Here is a 21,510-nt window from a genome sequence, read left to right as displayed (position 1 = left end):
TAAAGAGTGAGGATAAAGAGGAGAAGTGGGAAATGAAAAACGGGAAAGGAAAGGGCGTGCACGATAATGGAAAAAGGACTAATCTGCCGATTTTTATCATAGACGACATCTTTTCCTGTACAGAATGATGTGCAGCCACAGTTATAAACTTCAGGTATGCGTGTCTGTCAGAATAAAGTATGCAACAGATGGCCTTTTCTTGGGTGGCCACGTACAGTATGTAAGGAAAGCAAACTGCACACTATTAACTGACAGCTAATATGCACTTAGGTTTCCATGTGGCAGCTGTGTTACAGCTGAAACGGAAATTAAAAGTCTTGTTACACATGTGCATAAAGTCCTAATTTTCTTGTTTTTTTTGCTGCACGGTACAGTACAGCAATGCTGATTTAAGCAGGATTCTATGTTCACAGAGTAACTGTCTGCGTGGACAGCACCGGCACACAAAACATCGCCATCCGCGGGCCTATTAGGGAGAAATATGTCCAAATATTTTCTTTACAGCGAAATATCTCAGAAATGTCAGTGAAAACAATTTGGTAAAAGCCCATGAGAAAAGACTTCTTCACCCCTCCTCAAGAGGAGAGGGACAGAGGGAAAGGGAGGGAGAAAAGTGGAGAGGAAGATCGAAAAGAAAAGCTGCTGTGAACAGAAGGGAGGGGAGAAAAGGAAGGGATGGAGAGGGAGAGGGAAAAAGGGTGGGGGCTGTAGAAATGCTGACCCATTCCCACGCTGGCCTCTCTGGACTATTTCCCTTCCTACCGCCGGCCCAAAGAACCACAACGTACCCCGTATGTCTCTCTTCCCCACCCTGCGCTTTGCTGGGCTGGCTCCAAGTATACACAATGTTAGAATTCCCCTCGACTGCATTTATTCTTACTCAAAGATTAACGAGGCAGTATAGCATGCATGTAAAATATAAATACAACACTTCTTTTTGGGAGTAAAATAGTATGATTAGGCTTAAAAGAAATCTGCAGCAATAGCTTAACTCCTGTCGAAGTTGATGTGGTGAGTTAGAAGTTGACATACATGGCTCCATCTTTCCCTCCCTATCTCTATCGCTTTATCTGCATCTCCCTCTCTCTTCCTGACAGAACCAACAGGTTTACGATGCAGGACCCGGGTCATGTTTGGAACGCTCCATTCACCCTGGGCGAGGATTGTTTGGCATGGCTCATTCACGGAGGATGGGTGTTATTTCCTCGGCCCTTCCTGGTCTCTCAAGGGAAGGGCACGGCACAGATGTAAGGAACCAAGAGGAGGAAGAAGAGGATGGAGGAGAGAGAGAAAGAGGGGTTAGAGCGAGAGAAGGAAGAGGAGACTGAGAAGAAGGTGGAGAATAAGAGATTGAGTGAGTGGGGAAGAGGAGAAAGTAGTGCATTTTAAAATGTAAGAGGAAGACCAAGATGAAAAGAGAAAAAGCAAGGGGAAGATGAGAAGATGGAAGATGTGAAAGTAAGAAGAGAAAGTGGAGGAGGTTTGGGAGTGAAGGGGAATGGAGAGAGTGAGAAGAAAGAGGAGAAGAATAAGGAGGACGACGGGTTGAAAATGAAAGTGGAAGTAGATGAGGTGAGGTGAGAGGAGATGAAGCAGGGAGAAGATGAGAGTGAGGAAGCTGATGAAGAAGAGGATAGAGCAAATGCATAAGGAAGGAGAGGAGGAGATGGAGTATGGCGAGAAAAGGGGAGAAATGGCAACTAGAGAGAAATAGACTGACCTTTTGAAAAATGACATCAAAGAAGAAATCATCAACATTGTATATTTAGCAAAGTTCTACATAAATTACATTAAAAGGAATATTTGCTCATTTAAGGAAACTTGCAGAGAGCTGAGAATGAGAAGAGTGATACCACTCTGTCTGTGCAATAAATATGAAGCCACAGTCAAGAGACGGACCTCAGCTTAGCAGAAAGACTAGGTGATGGAGGAGGACTTAAACCGCACCAAAAGTGTAAAAACGACTATGTGCAAGTTGGGGTTTTACTGAGGGTTAAGACCATTCAACTTCTTATCTAACACTCAGCAAGACAGCTGAATTAGAGTATTTCCCAAGTTCTTCCTTTACCTGTTCCTTTAACTGTCCAACATACAACAGTGAGGAATCACCATTGCGGCCGTGCAATATGTGTAAATATTCTGTTGAGGACAATGAACTGCTCCAGCTGCATTTTAGCAGGGAGTAACAACAGCTTTTTTTGGTAAACTATGGGTACTATCACTGTTACAAAAGAAGACTATTTCTAGCTGAAGCAGACACCCTTTGGTCACTGATTAACTGGGGAAATTCCACATCCATGTACTCTCTATGGGAAAAAAAAATAAAAAATAAAAAAGATGCAGTCGAGACATTCCTGTGTGTTTCATTGAACATAAATGTACTATAGCACTGATGAGCGGGGGAACTAAAGAGCATAAGAGTGTGAGAAACCTCGGCAGAGCAGAAAACCATGTGTGTGTGGCTTTACTGAATAGAACTAGACGTGAATTGAAGCCCATTGTGCACCTCTATGTCAACAATCATTTTCTTACTATAACTGAGACTGATGTAAGACAGGGAAGCTTGGCTGTCTCACACACACACACACACACACACACACACACACACACACACACACACACACACACACACACACACACACACACACACACACACACACACACACACACACACACACACACACTTCAGGAAAGTGAATGGAGCTTGTCAAACCTTCATCACCTGATGCTGATCCAAACATACATGCACGCTACAGCGAACGCCTGCATGGATAACTGAATGCACGCGCGCACCCTATGCACATGTACACAGCTTACCTAGACTATGGGACACATATACACACAGACAATCTCACTGTCCCAGTATGTAGGAAACAGTATGTAGGAAACAGCTCATGGAGACCTGGCCAGTAAACACTTATAATAGCCAGGAATTTGGCATTCCTACAGCCGTTATTATATGGCCCCACACTCTCTCTGCGTCTCTCCGCCGTCTCACAGTGTGCTCAGTGATGGTTGAATGGAAGGAGGCCAATGAGACAACATGTGGTTTTGACTAGTCCAACCGAGAGGGGCATGTAAATATTGATTGTTTCAATATATTGGCAGAAATGGAAACAATGTAGAGATGTAATCTTTTATCAAAAACAGGAGCGGCGTGTTGCCTGCCAGATGAAATTATTGCTGCTCGGACCAAATAAACAGTCATGAACAAACTCCCGCCAAGCTGAAAATGTAAATGTCCAAGGCGCTTACAACTCGTACTCTTTTTCACTCTTGGTCCATTTCTCTTTCAGTCAGTGAGTCCTCATCTCTTCCCTCTGCAGGCTCTTCTTAGTCTTACTCTACATTTTCTGCCAAATTTCATCTTCTCTGTGTAACATAAACACGGCAAAACTGCATAAATAATTCTAACAGCAGGGGCTTTATGGGGGTTTTAAGCAATGAAAATATAACAACGGCATTAACCTTCCCTTCAATCAGCTATTTAGAGTGCATCTGGGGAAATGAGGCATAAAAGTCTGTAAGAAGTTAAAACAAAAAGATGCCAAGAGGGAGAACACTGCGTAACTGTTACACAAAATCAAAATGTACAGGATCTTTACCCTAAAATAACAGAAATTATTCTGAGGTTATTGTGAGGTTACAAAAGCTTTTGATAAAGTCGCTATGGAAGTAGTATGTGTGTATGAGTAAGTTTGTCATATTTTTTTAAAGGGTCCCTTAAATGTGGTTATTAAAGCTGCACTAAGCAATATGTTTAAGTAACAATAGATCAAATGACAATGGGTAACGTGACAGGCGTCCCAAGTAGTGACAAACTCAGACTTATCACCTGACTCTGCAGTTCCCCTCAAGTAAACAAAACATTATAGCATCTTTAAGTTCATTGTTTAGGTTCGCGGGCCCCCAAGCTCTCATCAACCTTGTTTCTGGCTAGAGCAAGCAGCTGTTTTCAGCAAAAAAGCTCTGATAAACCCACTCTACACTATCTACCCAGCTCTGAATGACTGACAGGCAAAGTTAGCAACTAGCTGGTGAACATAGAATTGCATTTAGCTGCTAAGGATATTTCAATCAGGAGTTGGTGGAGACCAAAACGGAGCTAAAAGGAGAGGGGATGTTGGCCTTACCAGGGCTTGACAGTAACAGTTGCCCTTGGTTTTTTTTAATATAAAAATCTTATTTCAAAAGAATTCAATATTTTATTTGGTTGTCTCCGTAAAGTTTAAACACTACGTTTGTGCGCAACACAACATTTCAGTTGTTGTGCAACCGTTTTCCACATAGACTTAGACTTATGCGCGTTTGCCGTGAAAACATACAGGCAACGCAATTTTCTGTTCACGTTAACGGCGCATGTTAAAATCTGGTGCTAATATTGCACGGTATCTACCGAACAGAATAGCAACGCAGATTTTGGTGCCTCATTATAGTGCCACTTAAATGTCTGCGCTGCTCTCTGATGCTCCGAAACAGACATTACAGGCAACAGAAACATCGCTGCATGTCACGCTAGTTAACACTAATAATACGTTACACTTTTCAGCAGATAACGTTTAGCTTACCGTTAGCTACAGTAGTAACTGGATTCAACATGTTAAAATGCTGACAGCTAAACGGTGTAAAAGTTTGACTGTATTTAACTGCAGAGGATTCTAACAGCGGGACGTACAACCGCCTGCTGCTAAAGCTATGAGCTAAAAGACCTAAACCCGAAAGGGATGGCAAATTATATTGCAAGCCATTATCTCCTTTCATTTTCGTTTCATTATTAAAATGTGTGGTATAGTTACATAAGAAATGAATTGCTCCAAATATAGGCAGTTTAAAACATGGCAACCATATTGTCAATTTCGGCAAACAAAAGCTGATTCCTGGTTGCCAAGCCGGCAACCACTTTAAAAAGTTAGTGTTGAGCCCTGCTTACATTTGCCAGGTTGCCAGAAACATGACTCCAAATGAATGACAAGGTGACAACTTTATAAGGTGATAATATTGTATGTCCTTGTTTTTTAGCTTGTTCCATGGCCCCCAAGTGGCCAAAAACAATCAATTAATGCAACTTTAAAGAATTGTGACCAAGATATGTACTACTATGCACTGGCAACACTGTTTACTACCACAAGCACAGTTGAGTATATCTGGCATTTCTGTACTGCAATTTTTTGTTACTTATCGGCTGATATTTATGCTGATACCATATATCTCTGATAAGCTACTTGAGCGATAATATTGGTCACGTAGATTTATCGGTTGCCTTTATTCACTACCCAGAATAGATAAGTAGAAGAGTAAAAAGACCCTTGTTGGCCTCCATGGCATACCCCTGTGGAAATAAACTTGGCACCATCCATACAGCACATACAAGCTGGCCGACACTTTATTTTCAATGAATGACTTAACCCTGAATTTTATTACCTAGTATATCTCCTTCACTATTGTGGATGGTGTGCACGGTTTTGCAGAATTTCCTTTATACAAGAAATGCTATTTTACTTTGAGCAAAAGGCCTTCTTCATTACTAAGGTAAACGCTGCTCACATGTTCTTTGTGTCATTGAAAAATTATCAGCCAGAAACATCTATGCATTCAGCAGTGGTCAGACCTATGTCAGCTTGTTTTTCATCAGTGATGGAGTAACAGGCTCGAACAAAACTCTTCCCACAGATACATCAAACAGGCAAGTGACCTTGGCCAGTATCTGCATCCACATCAACCTCATCCTTAATTGGAAGGGCTGTAGCACAGATGAATAGACATTTGTGAAAAGGCTATATCAAATGCTTTCTTGGCACACTGTATCAAGCTCTCACAAAAAAAGTCCCTTTTTACTAGTTTTGATTACTACACTTGGCATGTTAACACTCAATCAATTTGTTGAAATGAACTTTAGCTTAATCAATTTCTTCCATTGAATCAAAGGGAGTTCACAAGCCTGCGGTATCTGGGAGAGAAAATTGGAAAGAGGGAGGGAGGGCGTGATTGAACATCCCCACTTAAAGGTAATCTCATTGCTTATCAGATTTCTTATCAACCTTTTTTTTTCTTTCTAGCCTGGGTTGAGGGAAGCCAATATTTGCTGAGCGATGTTTTAAAAGACCAAGAGGAGGGTCTAAGCCATTAAAGCTAGCTCCCTCCTGCTCCAACTTGGCAAGAACATCAGAGGAGGCGCGCTGTGCATTGACAACCAGAGCCTCATTACACAACCCAGGCTGCTCCCTCAGCTTCACACAACCAAAGTAGTAAGATCTTCAGTGACGACAAGTTCTGTGGCTGGCTGCAACTTCAAATAAATCCATTGTTGAGGACTTTTTAAACACTTTCTGATTTGCAAGAGAATTAGTAGGAAAATCCTGGAGTATTAATCTGCAGACGTGAATGATGGAGAATCAAATTGGTTTTACCGTTCGGCCTCCAGGCGCATCTCCTCCCGCTTCTGCCTTCTCAGCTCCCGGCGCCGCTCAAAGTCCATTTCCTCCATGATTGTGCCCTGAGGGATGACATCATCAAACACAGACATGTTCTTTTACTTAATTTCAGGAAGGAAGAGGAAAGAAAGACAAAAACGCATCATTTAGATATCCTGAGAGGGCAGACATTCATGTTCACTTTTATAAGAATATATGAAGAAGAAGATGTATAGTTATGTTTGAAAGAAAGAATAATGCTAGTTATACTGTTCTTATTTTTATATCATGTGGCTGTTTTTGTCTGAAAACGTCTTATCTGTTGTAATGTTTTATGTTTTGTGTGGACCCTAGGAAGAGGAGCTGATGTTCTGCATCAGCTAATGGGGATCCTAATAAAATCAAATAAAACCAGTCAAACAAAGCCTTAGTTTTGTGGTTATCAAAGTACTTTGTTTAAAGTAGTAAGAATCCTTAAGATTTTCATTAAATTCAACCCTATTTTTTTTTACTGGATTCAAATTGCCTTTACAAGCACAGGGGATTCACAAGAAACGAGGCAGCATTGTAATCCAGAGTTACTGTTACAGCCGTGTCACCGCTGTATATGTTATTGGTAATGCAAACGGAACATGCTACTGCTGCTGCTTTACATTAAAAGCATTTAAGATGTGAAACGGGGTGGCTTTTATTGTGAAGGAGCCACAGGAAGCACAATGCATTTGTCTCCAGAGTTCGCGCTAACAGCAATCACTTATCAAAACGGTCATTTTGAGGATGTTTTCATCAGCATACTTTAATTTTTGCAAGGAACAAGAATAGACGAGTAGCTGCAGAGTAAAAGTGTTTGCTATGGTATTTAACCGCTATTACACTTATTATAATCACAGCTGACGCCAAATCAATCAACTTGAAGTACGATCCCTCTTGACACCACATGTCAAAAGTGTGTAGCCACATCTTTGTGTTTAAAAGCCTCAGCCTTGACAACTGCCTGGCTGAAACCTATGCCCCAAAACTTCACCGAGAGGTGAGGCAGACAAAGAAGAGCAGAGATACAAAGACAGAGGAGGGAGAAGCCAACACAGGATGTTAACTCAGTCAGTTAAGAGCAACTCTCACTAAAAATACGCCGCTAGGGTACGTGACTGGATGTGCAGTGAGGACCGAGACCACCCAGGAGCTGCTGAGCCTCCATCATACATCTACGATCCCAGCTAAACCCCCATCAACATCTTCAATACACTGGAGCAAAGTAAATAGACCCTAGCTGAGCACAAGAATGATAAAAGGTGCATGGCAGTTCGCGGGATAAAAAGGCAGCACTGAATATAGTCACACTGAAAACACTTTATCCTTCGTGGTGAAACAACATGAGTAGGAAAGTGACTGTGCCAGAAAATAAGATGCTTTAAAGTGCAGTAGGACAATTTGGAGAAACAAAGAAAGAATATTGACTGTCATACCTTGAATTAGCCTTCAAACAATGTGTTTTTCTTCACACCATACCAGCTTTTCACAATGCTCTCTCCAAACAGAGATACAATGCAACAACAAGTAATAATCTGCAACAGCCTGGCCTCAGCTGACAAAAAAGGCAAATGCCTGTTCCCTTCCCCTTTCTGCTAGTTGTCCCTCCCTCCATCCCTTAGTGACCTCCTTCCTTCTTTCCCTCAGCCTTACCCCTCCCTCCCTCCCTCCCTCCCTCTCTATCTCTACTGTTAACTTTTCCTGTGTTGTTTACCTACATGTCGGAGCTTGGCTAAACTCTGCTCTAGGACGTGATTTAGCTCTTGAGCCCAGCTTCCTGTGTGTTATAAGCATGTTTGTTTCTTTTATCTGCAGTTGCATACAGGAGGGGTCAAAGAGAGCTTCTTTATACATTGACATCTGTATACGAGAGTGCATGCACACAAGCATGTAGGTGCAACATTACAGTGTTTGGGTGCATGCATTCACACTAAGCGTACTAATGAGCATGCACAGATGTACAGGAAACACACAGACAGGCGAGAAGTGCTAAAAGAAACCATGACTCTGAGGGATCCTTCTAACCCTCACCCTCCCCACTCCATCTTCTCCCCCAGTCTCCTCCCCCCATGTGAGCCTGTACAGTAAACACAGCCTTGTCTCCCCGCTATTAAATGCTTCTGTGACTCGGAAGAGATATTTTAAATACCGCAAAAATTCACTCTCTATGTTTAGATTCACTCTTAGTGTCATTTGTGAAACGAGGAGGAGGGGGGCAATTGGCACTTGGATGTGGGGTTATTCATACAACCGTAATTAAGACGAAATGAGAGCAATAACTAAAACCGACAAGGCCTCCAAACATCACCAGTCTAATCACATACTTCATAGAACCAGCGACGCCAAGGGAGATTGTATTAGTAACACAAGCACGACAGCATATAAACTTGAAGTTATTGTTGCAAATAATGCGTGATTTATGCAGCTGAGAAGACCGCGTTTTTCATTCGGTGTTCAGTTTTGTACATAAATGAGTTAGAGACCATTTAAAAGCATGACATTTACAATGTAAATTAGAATAAAAGTAGGTTTGTCAACAAAATGATTACAAAGTGGACCATGCAAGATTTTACATGAATAATAAACCTGAGATAATTATATTTTTTCAAGCTGATATATGATGTAAGAATAGGGCTGCTGACTGAATGCAGCACAGTCACATTGTCTCGTCTCCACATGGGAGAGCACAAGGCGCAGGACAGAAGAGGAAGCCTGTGGCTTGCAGACAAGGCCCTCAGTAAGACATAGAAATTTAACTGTTGTGTATATCACTGGAGGGACCACCCACACTTTGCAAAAGCTAACAGAGGCAGAACGAGAAAAAGACAGCATTCCAAGTTGAGCAACCTACAGTTACAAGTTTGTGACATTTTCAGACTTTTATAACAGCCTATCTTAGCCTGTATGCTGTAAAACCTCTTGTTCCTTCCTGTCGCTGCATCTGTAAATTTTTTTCAACCATTTATCACTAAAACCTGCATCATCCATCCATCCATCACATCCTCCCTTGTTATTCTGTCTCTCTTTTCTCTTCTCCTCCCCCTCTTTCTTTTTCCCTGTCTGCACCAACCTTCTACAATGGCTATAATGACACATTTACCAGTCAAATTACTACCTGTTGAGACTGCCAGACCCTGGCACAGAAACCAGTGTGTAAGTGCCAGTCTCTCAAAAAGTCTTAAAAGCCAAGTTGGTATTATCCTGACAGCCACTACAGGATTACAGCACCTTATAATGCCTCTATCTTCTCAAGAAGTCTTGAGTTAAAAGCACCAAAACAATGGGCCCCTATTGGCCAAATGAGGCACAAAGTAGATCAAGCAACAGTCTGAAAGTAGCTGAAGAATAAGTATGGGCCAGCAGCACATCTATTTTTGGCTTTGGTGAAATGTTCCTAACGCTGGTTAAGCATTCTGTGAGAAGAGAAGACTGCAGCTTTTTGGTCAGATTTCTTACTGTGATACTCAGAGCAACTATCCCCTCACAGCCTTTGGACAAACACATTAATCTCCACATTATGGCTATGGAGCTATGTAAGGAATGCTCCTATTTAACCTCTGATTTTAGCAGAGGGGGACTTAAAAGAGCCTCCAAATTACTCATTCACATGCCAGTTACAGACAACTCCTCCTTCGGAACTTTTTTGTGTGCAGTGACTGTTTTGGTTTTTGAATAAAGGGAATCAATCTGAAGATAAACAAGTCAAAACTAGCTCAGCGCTCGTTATGTGCTTGCCAGCTGTGAGGTTGGCAAATAAAGGAACAATGATGACTCGTTGCAGCTGGTGATTACACGGCTTAGTCACAACCAAGTCACTGTTTTGCAAGTCTCAAGTCTTTGCACCAAAGTCCCAAGTCAAGACAGGCCAGTCCCGAGTCAAGTCCCAAGTCAAGTCCAAAGTCCTAAACTTTGTGTTTTGAGTCCTAAACAAGTCATAATGCAATATTCACCAAATCTAAACAACAGAGTAATAATAAATTAAATTTACACAAATGAAGGCCTTCCAAATGTTTGGGGAAAGGTATCAAGTATTTTCAAGTCAAAAGGCTCAAGTCCAAGTGAAGTCACGAGTCATTTGTGTTGAAGTCCAAGTCGAGTTGGAAGTCTTTCCTGAAATTCTTGAGTAGTCTAAAGTCATCAACTTTGTGACTCGAGTCCAAGTCATGTGACTCGAGTCCACACCTCTGCAAATCACAGTTTTAGGTCGTTATGACAGTAATTTTTTTATATACATGCTAGACTCACACATGTTGGAACATGACACCTAAATAATAAAAACGATTTTACATGGATCCTCTATTGACGAGCAACATGATCCCACAAGTAAGCTAGTTGTTGATGGTTGTTAACAGAACAAGTCTAAGAGTCTACACATCTATGCTAGCAGCTCTGTAGGCTTTGCCTGTAAGCTAAATGCTAATGTCATAAAGCTAACATAACAATGCTAACATGCTAATATATGGAAGGTTTAATGTCAACCAGGGCAGGAGAGGAGAGGATTTATATGTGTAGCAGATACGGAGTCACAGCTGTGCAGGTGTCCAGGTGAAGAGAGGTATTCCAGTAATCTGGAATGTGAAGGCAACACAGGCACAAAGCCTGGCCTTTCTAGTCAATGCATCAATGGAAGGAAATATTTTGTCCACCTGCTACAGTTGTTGGTATGTTGAAAAACTCATCGACCACTTTCACTCTTTCACCAGTCGCATGCCATTTGGTTTTTCAGAAATAATATGAACTACCTTGGAGACTACATGACACACGAGATCCAAATGCTACAGTGAAATATGCTCGGACTATTGAAAATGATAACCGATTATATAAAAAATAATTTCAAATATTGTTTAGATAACGAATAGGCTACATATCATGGGATATTGTGGATGATACGGCCCCTTAACTGTGAAAAGAGAGCAGCAGAATTTCAGTATTTTGACATCAGCTGTCTTCACCTATCAATATTTAGTCAGCCAGACTAAAAATTTAGGGCTTCAGTCAAAAGTTGAAGAAGACAAAAATACAATTGTCTCCACATTCTGACAAATTTGAGGCTTTTATTGTGACAGCCTCTCTTCAAATACTGTCATGGGTCTGCCAGACTTGCTTGACATATGATTCACCTCTCTTTCGCAACAGAAATGACTGCCACACACCCTCTTTCTCTGTCTCTGCTAATAGTCAACTAGCTTAAAGCTGCTTTGTGGAGTTTTCTTGGAAACAAAAAAAGTTATGTTTACACTCAGTGTTTCACGCATTTCCTGCCTCATAAAACATTTAAAACAAAGTTGATTGTTTTGCATTTACATTGGCTAGCTAGCAGTATTCAGCCCTGGCTTTTGCTGCTGTATTGCTCAATTTTGCTCCATAGCACCACTAGTGGTGCCTTGCTCAAGAGCACTATGGCAGCAAGCATGCCCCCATTTGCATGTACTGTTAGCTATAGGACAACCTGCTGTGAATTTTCTGTTTATGGGGGTACTTGATGCTAACTTGACAGGATATGAACACACTTATACTTAAAGAGAGAGACAAGTATATTGGTTTAGTCAAAAGCTAAGATATATTGGACTCTAGTATTTAGTATCCAAGTATTTTGGGCAAAGTAAAAATGATCATTTTATGATCGTTTTATCACACAGATAACGCTTCTGCAGTAAAACAGGAGGGAGAGAGAAATAAAGTGAGAGAGATACTGCATGCCTGTAGGTATTGCACACAAATAGCTGTTTTGGCTGAGGCTCTGGGGACAGTTTGAGTTGGGTAAAGCTAACGTTTTCTGCTGGGGTAAGGAGTCTCCTGAGATTAGTCTGTTAAAATATGTTCAGCCTGTGTGTGCATCACTATAAACAGTATTTAACAAACAGGATTTACATTTATAAATGTGTTTTGTGTGTATTTATGTAAATGTGTGCAGAGGCGGTGCATATGAATAAACGCATGCTTTTTATTTTGTTTCCACTTTAGATGAGTGTGAGAATGTATGTTTTTTACAAGTGTGATACAGAAAATACATATGGACACTGCAAGTGCAGTATGTGTGCGTTTATGGTACAGTAAATGTATGTACATGTGTGATATCCATCACCACCTCCAGTGCTGTGTATGGAAAGCTGGCCTTGTGGTTGTGGTTCTCTGTGCTGTGTCTCCTCTCACACGGCCAGGCCTCGGCAGCATTAACACGTTTACAGATCCAGGATGCAGAGCAGCTGTGGATGAGCATTCATAAATTCACAGGAGGTTTTTGGCGCACCAAGGCCAAGAATTTCTCTTTTATTTCCATCTCCGCTCGTTCCTCCCTCAGCTTCATCTTTCTCTGCCTGCCTTTTAGAGCCTGAATGATACATTGGTGCGGCGATAATATTAACTGCTACTGTGTATTGTTAGATAATAGGACTGTCACTTATCATCTGAAATTTAAATTGCTGTTTAAACTTGGGAAATAATAAAATATTGTTTCTATACTGACCTTTTGTTTGCATAAGCACAAGATGCTGTAATCCAGCAGGACGTCTATCTGAACCACTGCAGTAAACCAGACTATTGTTGCTCTTTTTGCTAGCGCAAGACTGAGCAAATAATAATGACACCAAACAATCAAAGTAACATGAGGATGCATTTTAGATTTTACACCACAGATGGAAAAATTGTGGATAAACATAAAGCTGTTTTTTGACTTTGTAAAAGGCCTTGCGGTAACATTAGCTTATCATGTTAGCGTGTTAAATTAGCTTGTCACTCAAGTGGAAGCAACATAGTTTAGATTTAGGCTACATTGGGTCATATTTAAATTGATTTGAACAAATGTGTTCAGATTGCAGATTGTGTTAGTTCTGATTTGTGATGTAAAAAAGTTACCACCGCTAGTATGTAGGTAACAAAAACTGCAGTACAGAAATGCCAAAGATTTAAAGTTTAATATATTATCAGGTTTTATAGGCTGTTTCTATTTTTCACTTATTCAGTATATGTTGTTTGTAGTTGCTGATACTATTTGATACTAATTTAATTTCCAGTTTACGGTTTCAAATGTACTGTTATATAGCTGTTAGTGTTAAAAAGGTTGTGACTTTAAAATGTCCCACTCTGCACATACTGTATGTCTATAGCCAAATTTCAATATTTCTTAACAATGGGCGCCCGGATAGCTCTGTTGGTAGAGCGGGCGCCCATATATAGAGGTTTGCTCCTTGATGCAGTGGGCCCCGGGTTCGATTCCGATCTGCGGCCCTTTGCTGCATGTCATTCCCCCTCTCTCTCCCCTTTTGTGTCTTCAGCTGTCCTGTCAAATAAAGGCCTAAAAATGCCCAAAAGATTATCTTAAAAATCCATCCAAAATCCATTATTGATCGCCTGTACTGTGTTTGCTCATGCAGTTTTCTTTTCTTTTACTATCACCCTTTTCTCACTGTTTCTATCTCCTCTTGGACCACAATTCAGCAGCTTAGCCAACAGCTGTTCAGCTACAATATGGGGAGATTCAGGGTTGGTTGGCTATGAATTCAGTTTAGTAATTGGTTTAATTTCATAGGATTTACTCATGTCCAAGCAGCCAAAGCTTCTTTATGTATTTGTCTGTCTGCATTTCCTGCCACAATGTGAATATCAACCACAACAGCTTCTGTTGTCAAAGCTGAGGTCTTCAGCTGCGACTATATATTCTAGGCAACATAACGAGGTGGCCAACTGCATCAGACCCATGCTTAATCTCAATACCATCTGTTTTCCACTCACACTATGTCCTCCAAAACAAATTTTTGAAAAGTGTGGCTTCGGCTCAAATGAGGAAAAATGTCACTGAGCATGAGCAGACGGTTTTCGTAGGCAAACCTAAGAAGATAATGCCACTGTGGCAAGTGAAATGTGGTGGAATATCGTGCTGACGGTTTTGGGGGTTGGGGCAAGAAATGGGCTACAGTCCCTGAATGCCACAGATGCAATGTCATTAGTGACTTTAGATGTGGCGATCAGACACAATCCTCCCTCAAGTCACCCTGCAATCTCCTTTGGGCTGACTTTAGCTTTCTGATAGAAGACGAACCAGCGAGGGGACATTTCACATCGGTGTGGGGAAAAGACCTGAAGGTTAAAGATGTTAAGTTTCCATTTGGTGAAGAAAAAGGAGACTCCTGCATTCCCAGACAATGGTTCATATTCCATAACACCTCTCTGTGCCCTGTGAATCATACACACTGAGACAGACTAACTAAGGCACGCACACGCACAGACACACACACAGACACACACACACAGACACACACACACGAAAATCTCAATGGAATACCTTGGATGCATTATAGTTTACAGGGTGGTAGCAGGTTACACTAAGCACTGCTGGAATGAATCAACCACTGAGTTTATTCATGACTAAAAAAGCAACAATCAAAGTAGAGAAAAAAACATCCTCACTTACTCAGTTCATATTTTAGTCTAACACTTAAAGAAATTAAGCAAATCTGCTTCAGATCGTGTATCTAGCCGAGTCCCGCCCACTACAAAGCAGTGTGAAAAGCCAAGACAAAAACACAACTATATCATGAAATAACCGAAACAGTTCAAAAAGTTAGTTAGCGAAAACATGTTGTGTTCATGTAGGACCCAAGGCTGAACATGAGAAAATAAATTAGGATAACTTGGACTTTTTTTGTTTTTTGTTTTGACAATCAGTTATTGGAATAAGATTGCACAGTTAAATGCAGAGTTCTGGGAAGGTGTTTCTTCTTTCAAAAGGTACATTTAAAAGACCAACTTCCTGGTTGAACTTTGACCCACTGTACTTACCATAATTGTGCACACAGTTTTCCAGTGCAATGAGTTTCTTAGCAATATATTGACCAAGCTTTCAGTTTTGAATCCAATATTAAATGGTTTAGATAATCTGGCTTGACTCTTGGTATGTTTACAACCAGTCTGATCGTCAGATCGCTTGTGTTTATTAGTCGGTGTTTTAGTGATGACTCCATATTCCCAAATCTTAGTAATTACTTATCACAGCCAATAAAAAAGATGAACAAAACTACAAAACGTAAGACCCTAAAAACTGTAATTATTCTTTAAAGTACTGTCCGACTCAGCTCTAACCATCATCATCGGCTTATTTTCTCAAACAGCATGTTGTGATAGCCTCATGACGATAAATAGCATTTGTTTCAATTATCTTTCAAACTGCCAAATCTCTTTTGGAAAGGAAGCCGTAGTTGGATACTTTCTAAACTCTTGTGTTGCCCTGATTAAAACAAATTACTCTCTATGTAGCATTCTTCAATCGTGTGTTTTATTTTCCACTGTCAGCCAGATAACCTCACTAAACTTTGAGCATCCATCGAATATATTTAGACTATGACTCACTGTTCTTTTAATATTTTCTCTTCTCATGGTCCCACACAGGGATGGGAGTTTTGTGCCGCTCATCACACTTTAGGCCACTTTCACTTCTGTGGATAGACAGCAGAAAACGCCTGCACTTCACCAGCCACAGTTCCCCTTCAGGTTGAGGGTGTGTGTTTATATGTCTTTAAACCTCACGCCTGAACTAAGTCACACTTAAATTGCAATAAAAACATTTCCCCAACATGCCATATCCATCATCTGAATGTCACAGCTTTTGAAGAGCAGGTTTTAGCACACAGCTAGTCTATTTAAACTGAAAACACACCATCTGTATTCTCATTTTGAGGAAATCTAACTAAATCCAGCTTCAGCTAAAAGTTAACTTGAAGCCCTTTAAAGTTAACCACTGAAATGAGATGATAAATTCCTATTTGTCAGCTGTTGATCCAATTTACCAAATTAAATAACTGCCCAAGAGGAGTTCATGTAGCAGTTGGCTGAAAAAGAATGGTTATAAAACATTGTTCCGACTTTTAAATGTTGGTTTTAAGAGGCACATTTGTATTAGAAGTTGGATTCTTGCTGCCCAAATCATAAATAATACTGTAAAAAGGCAACTTATTTGTGAAACAGCAGCAAGAGCCAGTACAATTCCTCTCCAGTCTTTGACTTTTAAAAGGCTTGTGCCCCTTTTAAAGTGCATTTAGATGCTACACCCACAATCAGACAGAATAGGGAGAAAAAGCATTCCAAAAAGTACAAATCCCACACAAAATAGGGATGTTTGTACGGCATCAAAAGGCTACTGCTCCCTGGCCGTGCTCCACATGACCAAATATGGAAAGAAAAAATGCTGCCTTTTCCCGTAACCAAACTGGGAAAAAGAAGAAAAAAAAAAGGGGGGGAGGTTCCTTTGCATGCTGTGTGCACAGCGAGATAGAGCTCTCACACTCACTACACAGTGGCCGCAGAGTTGGCTCCCTCTCAAAACAGCATGACTGATGGTGATGTTGGACCTGTCGTGACATCTCAGCGAACACTGTTGGGCAGACACACACACACAAACACACACACCTGCACGACTCAAGAATCATGAAAGAGAGGCACACCGATCCTTTCACTACGCTGACATTTCATTTTTAAACACACACAAAAGCTTTCTTCACTTTCACATATGAGCTCTATACCGGAGTCTCAGCAGTGCACTTTGAATCAGAGCCCCCTGGAAGGGAACATTCCTCTTGGTGAAAAAGCAGCCGTCTCAAACACCACAGTCCTCTGCCTAAGTTAGAAACGGTTTGTTTATCCCCCCCCCCCTCCCGCTATATGAAGCGGCTCCGACATTCTCCTGCCGCTGCCGCGCTGTAAAAAATATGTGGGTATGTCATTTTGCAGGAAATTTATCAAATTATCAGGGACATTTTTGGAGCGTGTGTGAACCGCTAGCAATGGAGGAAAACTGCTGGGAGATGGGGGGGGCCTACACTCAGCACAAAACAATAAATAAAAGGACTTGTAGGCCTACTTGATTTTATTTTTTTACAAAACCAACTTAACAAGTCACTGAATTTTTGTATTCAATCTTAAAGGAATAGTTCGACAATTTGGGAAATATGTTTATCTACTTTCTTGATGAATGTTAGATGACAAGATTGATGATGACTGGTCTCATTCTTGTACACAGAATATGAAGCTCCAGCTAGCAGGCACTTAGCTTAGATAGCACAAAAATTGAAAACATTGAGAAACAGCTAGCCTGGCTCTGTGTGATTGCTTAATCAGTACAAAAACTTGAATGTATAAACATATATTTCCTGTAACAGTTTAAGCTATGCTTGGTGACTGAGAACGGACTGTACATTTTTTATATTTTTTGCAAAAAATATATATCTTTTTACAATCTTAAAGGAAAGGTTAGCCATATTTAGAAATACCCTTCTAGCAGTGAGTTAGATGACAACATTGATACCACTCTCATATATGTATGCTACTGTATGAAGCTAAAGCCAGCAGGAGAATAGCTTAGCTTAAAGACTGGAAGCAGGGTGAAAAAGGGTCAGAAAGTAAAAGAAATCACCTAGCTTAATTTGTTTGCTTAATTTGTACAAACCGTGTGGTTTTAGACAGGTTAGTGTTACTGTTTCTTCCTGCTACCAGTCTTTATGTTAAACCAAGCTAATTACCTGTAGCTGCATCTCCCTGAAGTGAAATAATCTGTTGATTGATGGTACAAGAGTTCCACTAGCATCATGATAATATTGATTGAGTTGAATTTAATGAACTACTGAAATATCTCCTTTTAGACCTTACTTTTTTTATATATATATACTTTGTGTTGCTGCCCAGCAATGAGCAAAGTCATAAACAAGCCATTCTGGCTCTTTCCTATCCTGTTACCTCAGGATCCAGGCGGTTTTAGTTTTCAGCACTGCAGCCCTCTTATGTAAAAACCTCCTTGCAAAATGCAACAGGTATTCTGGTGCAAGTATCCTGAATGTCAAATAATCAGAATAAATATGCACCCCTGCACTTGACAAGAGATGTTAACAGTCTGTTGTGTAAGTCCACAAGGACATTTATAGTCAAACCATTCATCTTTTTGTCACTCAGGACCAAATGCGATGTCAGAACATGCATGCTATCAAGGGCCGAGACTGTATGAAAACCACATTATAATTGTATAAAACAAACCAGGACTAATGAATAAATACATGTAATTTTTCCACATAATTTTCCTGTCATAACAAACCAAAGTTATGATGAATATACAAGGACAACATCATTGAGTCTCTCAGTTTCTAGGGCACAATGTGACTTTAAGTCTATTAAATAGGATTGTAAATAAATAATGACAGACAGATGTTGTATGAAGCTAATGACAAAGGAGGTGATAGTAATCTCAATGAACAGGTCATTTAATGGTCTTGGAAACCTCTTGCATCATTGGCAGAGTTTTCTCATTTTAGGCAATGCACACCAGAACATGTGACATGTCGTGAACCCATTCCTCATCCTTCTCTCAGCTCCATTTCCGAAGGAAAAGCAGCCCCCTCTTGTTCCTTTAGGACATCCCGTCTTGACACCTGCCTTTTGTCAGAGTAAATGAGGCCTGGGCAGGAGTCTGTCTCCTCAACAGGACATTAATCTGCTACTAGTAAGCTGACCAGAGAGACTAGTGGAACCCGAGTGCTGATATATGGTGGGTTTTAGTCCAAGCACTGCTACTGCCGACACTGCAGCGACAGAACGGTTTATCCAGCTGATGGCAATAAAGCAGAGTTGAACGGAAAAGGATAAAACAGGACGGAACAGAGCAGAAATGACCTCTACTATGCTTAAAATCCTTGCTTTCTTTCAGATATGTGAACTAAGTTCAGCTCTTATAACCAGAAACTGAAAGTTCACAGTTTCAATCGCTGCAAAAAGCCAGCGCTCCTGGCAATAAGGCCCCCAGGCAAGATCCCGAACTTGTACTTTTTTAATAAGTGAAGGTCACTCGGGATATGCACCAAAGCTCAATGACTAAAATGTAAAAGTATACGTGATTAGCATGATTCACAGCAGCCCACAGCCTCTGGTATACGGGCAATAACATGACATGCTGGAAACATTAAGTGGAACATAAAAAAATGTATTTCTCATAAAGCTTGAGAGGTTCCTGATGTGTTTCTCTATGGCAAAAAAATGGAAAGCAAATGGATCTGCTGAACATTTGTGACATGCTTCCTATAAAAGCCACGTTCCTGTCGTGGTGGACGTGTGGCTCTCCGTGGCCGGAGAGAAATTACACTTTGGTGAAAGAAGAAAAAACCGTAGGGATAAAAAAAAAAAAAAAAAAAAAAAAGGCAGAGTGATTAATGTGGCTGGCTCAAACCACACTAAGAGAGAACGTCTTCCCATCATACCTTACATGGAAACATACATGGGGTTAGAGTGAGGCTTAAACGCATGATGCAATGCCCCCACATACTGAGAGCCTGTTGAAAACATGACAGCTGAGGGCAAACCCTAACACAAGTTTGCCTTTTTTGTGCATGCATCACAAGAAGACACAAAGAAAATCACTTTTGCAGAGCACATATTTATTTAAATCTCTCCAAATGTCATAAATCTTTATCTGTCTTGCCTTGTTTTAACACACAAGTCAGTAAATCACAGCAGCGGAATGCCAATTTTTTGAAGCGTGCTGCGAGGCTTTTCAAGGGTATTACATGACAAGATATTTTTTCAAAATAAGGGGCTGCATTCCTGGAGATAGATAGGAGGAGATTAAGGAGTGGGTAGGGTTGTGGGTGGGGTGGCGGGCGGGCGGGCAAGATGACCTGACCGAGAACGGATGGGAAGAGGTGGAGTGATCCCCTGACAGTGCTTTCAGTTCATACTGGGATAAATCGAGGGTTCCTTTAGCAAAAGCACAGACAGGACACTTATAAAAATACACACAGAAAAAGGAATGGTAATAGAGAGATTTTCAGCACAGACAGCAAGGGATGTTTTGTTTTAATCTTATGACTCTCTCTCTCTCTCTCTCTGCGTATTCATGACATGCTCTCAGAGAGTTGATGCGGGGCCAAGCCAGTTAATGGTGGATGTGCTGGGACTCATAGCCAGGTGTGGAAACTGCGAGATATCTCTGATCAGTATACTCAGCAGACAGTTGATAAATGGGCTTTAGTGGACACTGACTTAGAATGTTTAATTATGTTGAGAGGCATTCAAAAGGATCAAGTTACATTGCACACTTACGTCTATCACTGTTAGGCTTATAATACAGTTATGTTTGTATTCAGTGTATCTCTCCAAAATGTGTTATGAGTATCCTTAAACCTTTATAAGCATTTAAGCTGTGTTAGGCAATTTCTTTTTTGACATCATTGGGCAAAGATTCCATAATAACCTTTAGCATACCGTAATTCAAGTGGTCTAAGAGATAACTACACTTCTATATCTCCTCTTGGCTCTGTTTTCTGACTTTAGAAAGTCTAGCCTGTGACGGGAAACTTTGGCCAATCACAAGTAGAAAGCGTTTTGTTTGGCTGTTCTGCACATGCATTGCCCATGCAACAGAGAGGGGAGAGCTGCAGGAAGAGATTTCATTCTACTTCAAATCCTGCAATTTTGTTGCTCTCTACCCACTGCAGCTTTAATGGATTTGCCACTTGAAGGCAAAGAGTTGGGAAACAGCAAGCTATTTACTCATTCAGCAGATCATGTGTCTGGCCACGTAACTCCATTATTCACTTTTCTTTTAGCTAAATGCTAACTGTCTCTTTGGCGTTTGGTGTTGGGCAGGCAACGAATACAGCAGCCTGCTCCGACAAAAAACAAAGCTCATTAGATTGAATCAAAACAGTACACCTGCGAGCTGCAAAAACCAAACCAACGAGCTGAAAAATGCTAAAAACGTCTGTAGAGATGAGGGGAACTATGGAAGCCCTGTGAAAGGCAAGGTGGAAGAAAAAAAGGTTTTTTGGGCATTATCGGCCAAAACCTAAGTTTAAGTCCTACGTACAACAAACCTAGGTTTTGGCCACGAATGGTATCTCCTACATAGGAGAAACTATCTCGTACGTACGAGTTAAACTTTTACTTCTTAATTAGGCTGTTGTAAGGCCTAGAAAGACGTGCTGAAGGCTTAGTGTATGATACAAATGGAATTGAAAGTTCAGCCAAATGCAGCATAAAGAAAATGTTTTACCTTCTTAGTTAACAACAAATGCCTATACCTCGTCTATACCACTAA

At 40.7% G+C, this 21,510-nt stretch overlaps 1 protein-coding gene across 6 annotated transcripts in view; it reads right to left on the bottom strand.

The window, feature by feature from the left end:
• cald1a (caldesmon 1a) overlaps window positions 1-21,510 on the bottom strand; it is a 61,442-nt gene that overhangs the window by 26,349 nt on the left and 13,583 nt on the right. For 5 of the 6 annotated variants that reach the window (XR_003691584.1, XM_028570083.1, XM_028570085.1 and 2 more), the window contains exon 2: window positions 6,408-6,493. Coding sequence is in view for 5 of the 6 variants with exons in the window: in XM_028570083.1 (XP_028425884.1) it covers window positions 6,408-6,484 (77 nt within the window). In the remaining variant the exon portion in view is untranslated. Of the gene's footprint in view, window positions 1-6,407; window positions 6,494-7,876; window positions 8,029-21,510 lie in introns of those variants that run through there. The other variant, XM_028570084.1, reaches the window with a different exon arrangement.

Source organism: Perca flavescens, chromosome 23, assembly GCF_004354835.1.
Source record: "Perca flavescens isolate YP-PL-M2 chromosome 23, PFLA_1.0, whole genome shotgun sequence".
Classification (NCBI taxonomy): domain Eukaryota; kingdom Metazoa; phylum Chordata; class Actinopteri; order Perciformes; family Percidae; genus Perca; species Perca flavescens.
The sequence above is the reverse complement of the archived record's forward strand: the minus strand, read 5'-3'. Positions and strand labels throughout refer to the sequence as shown.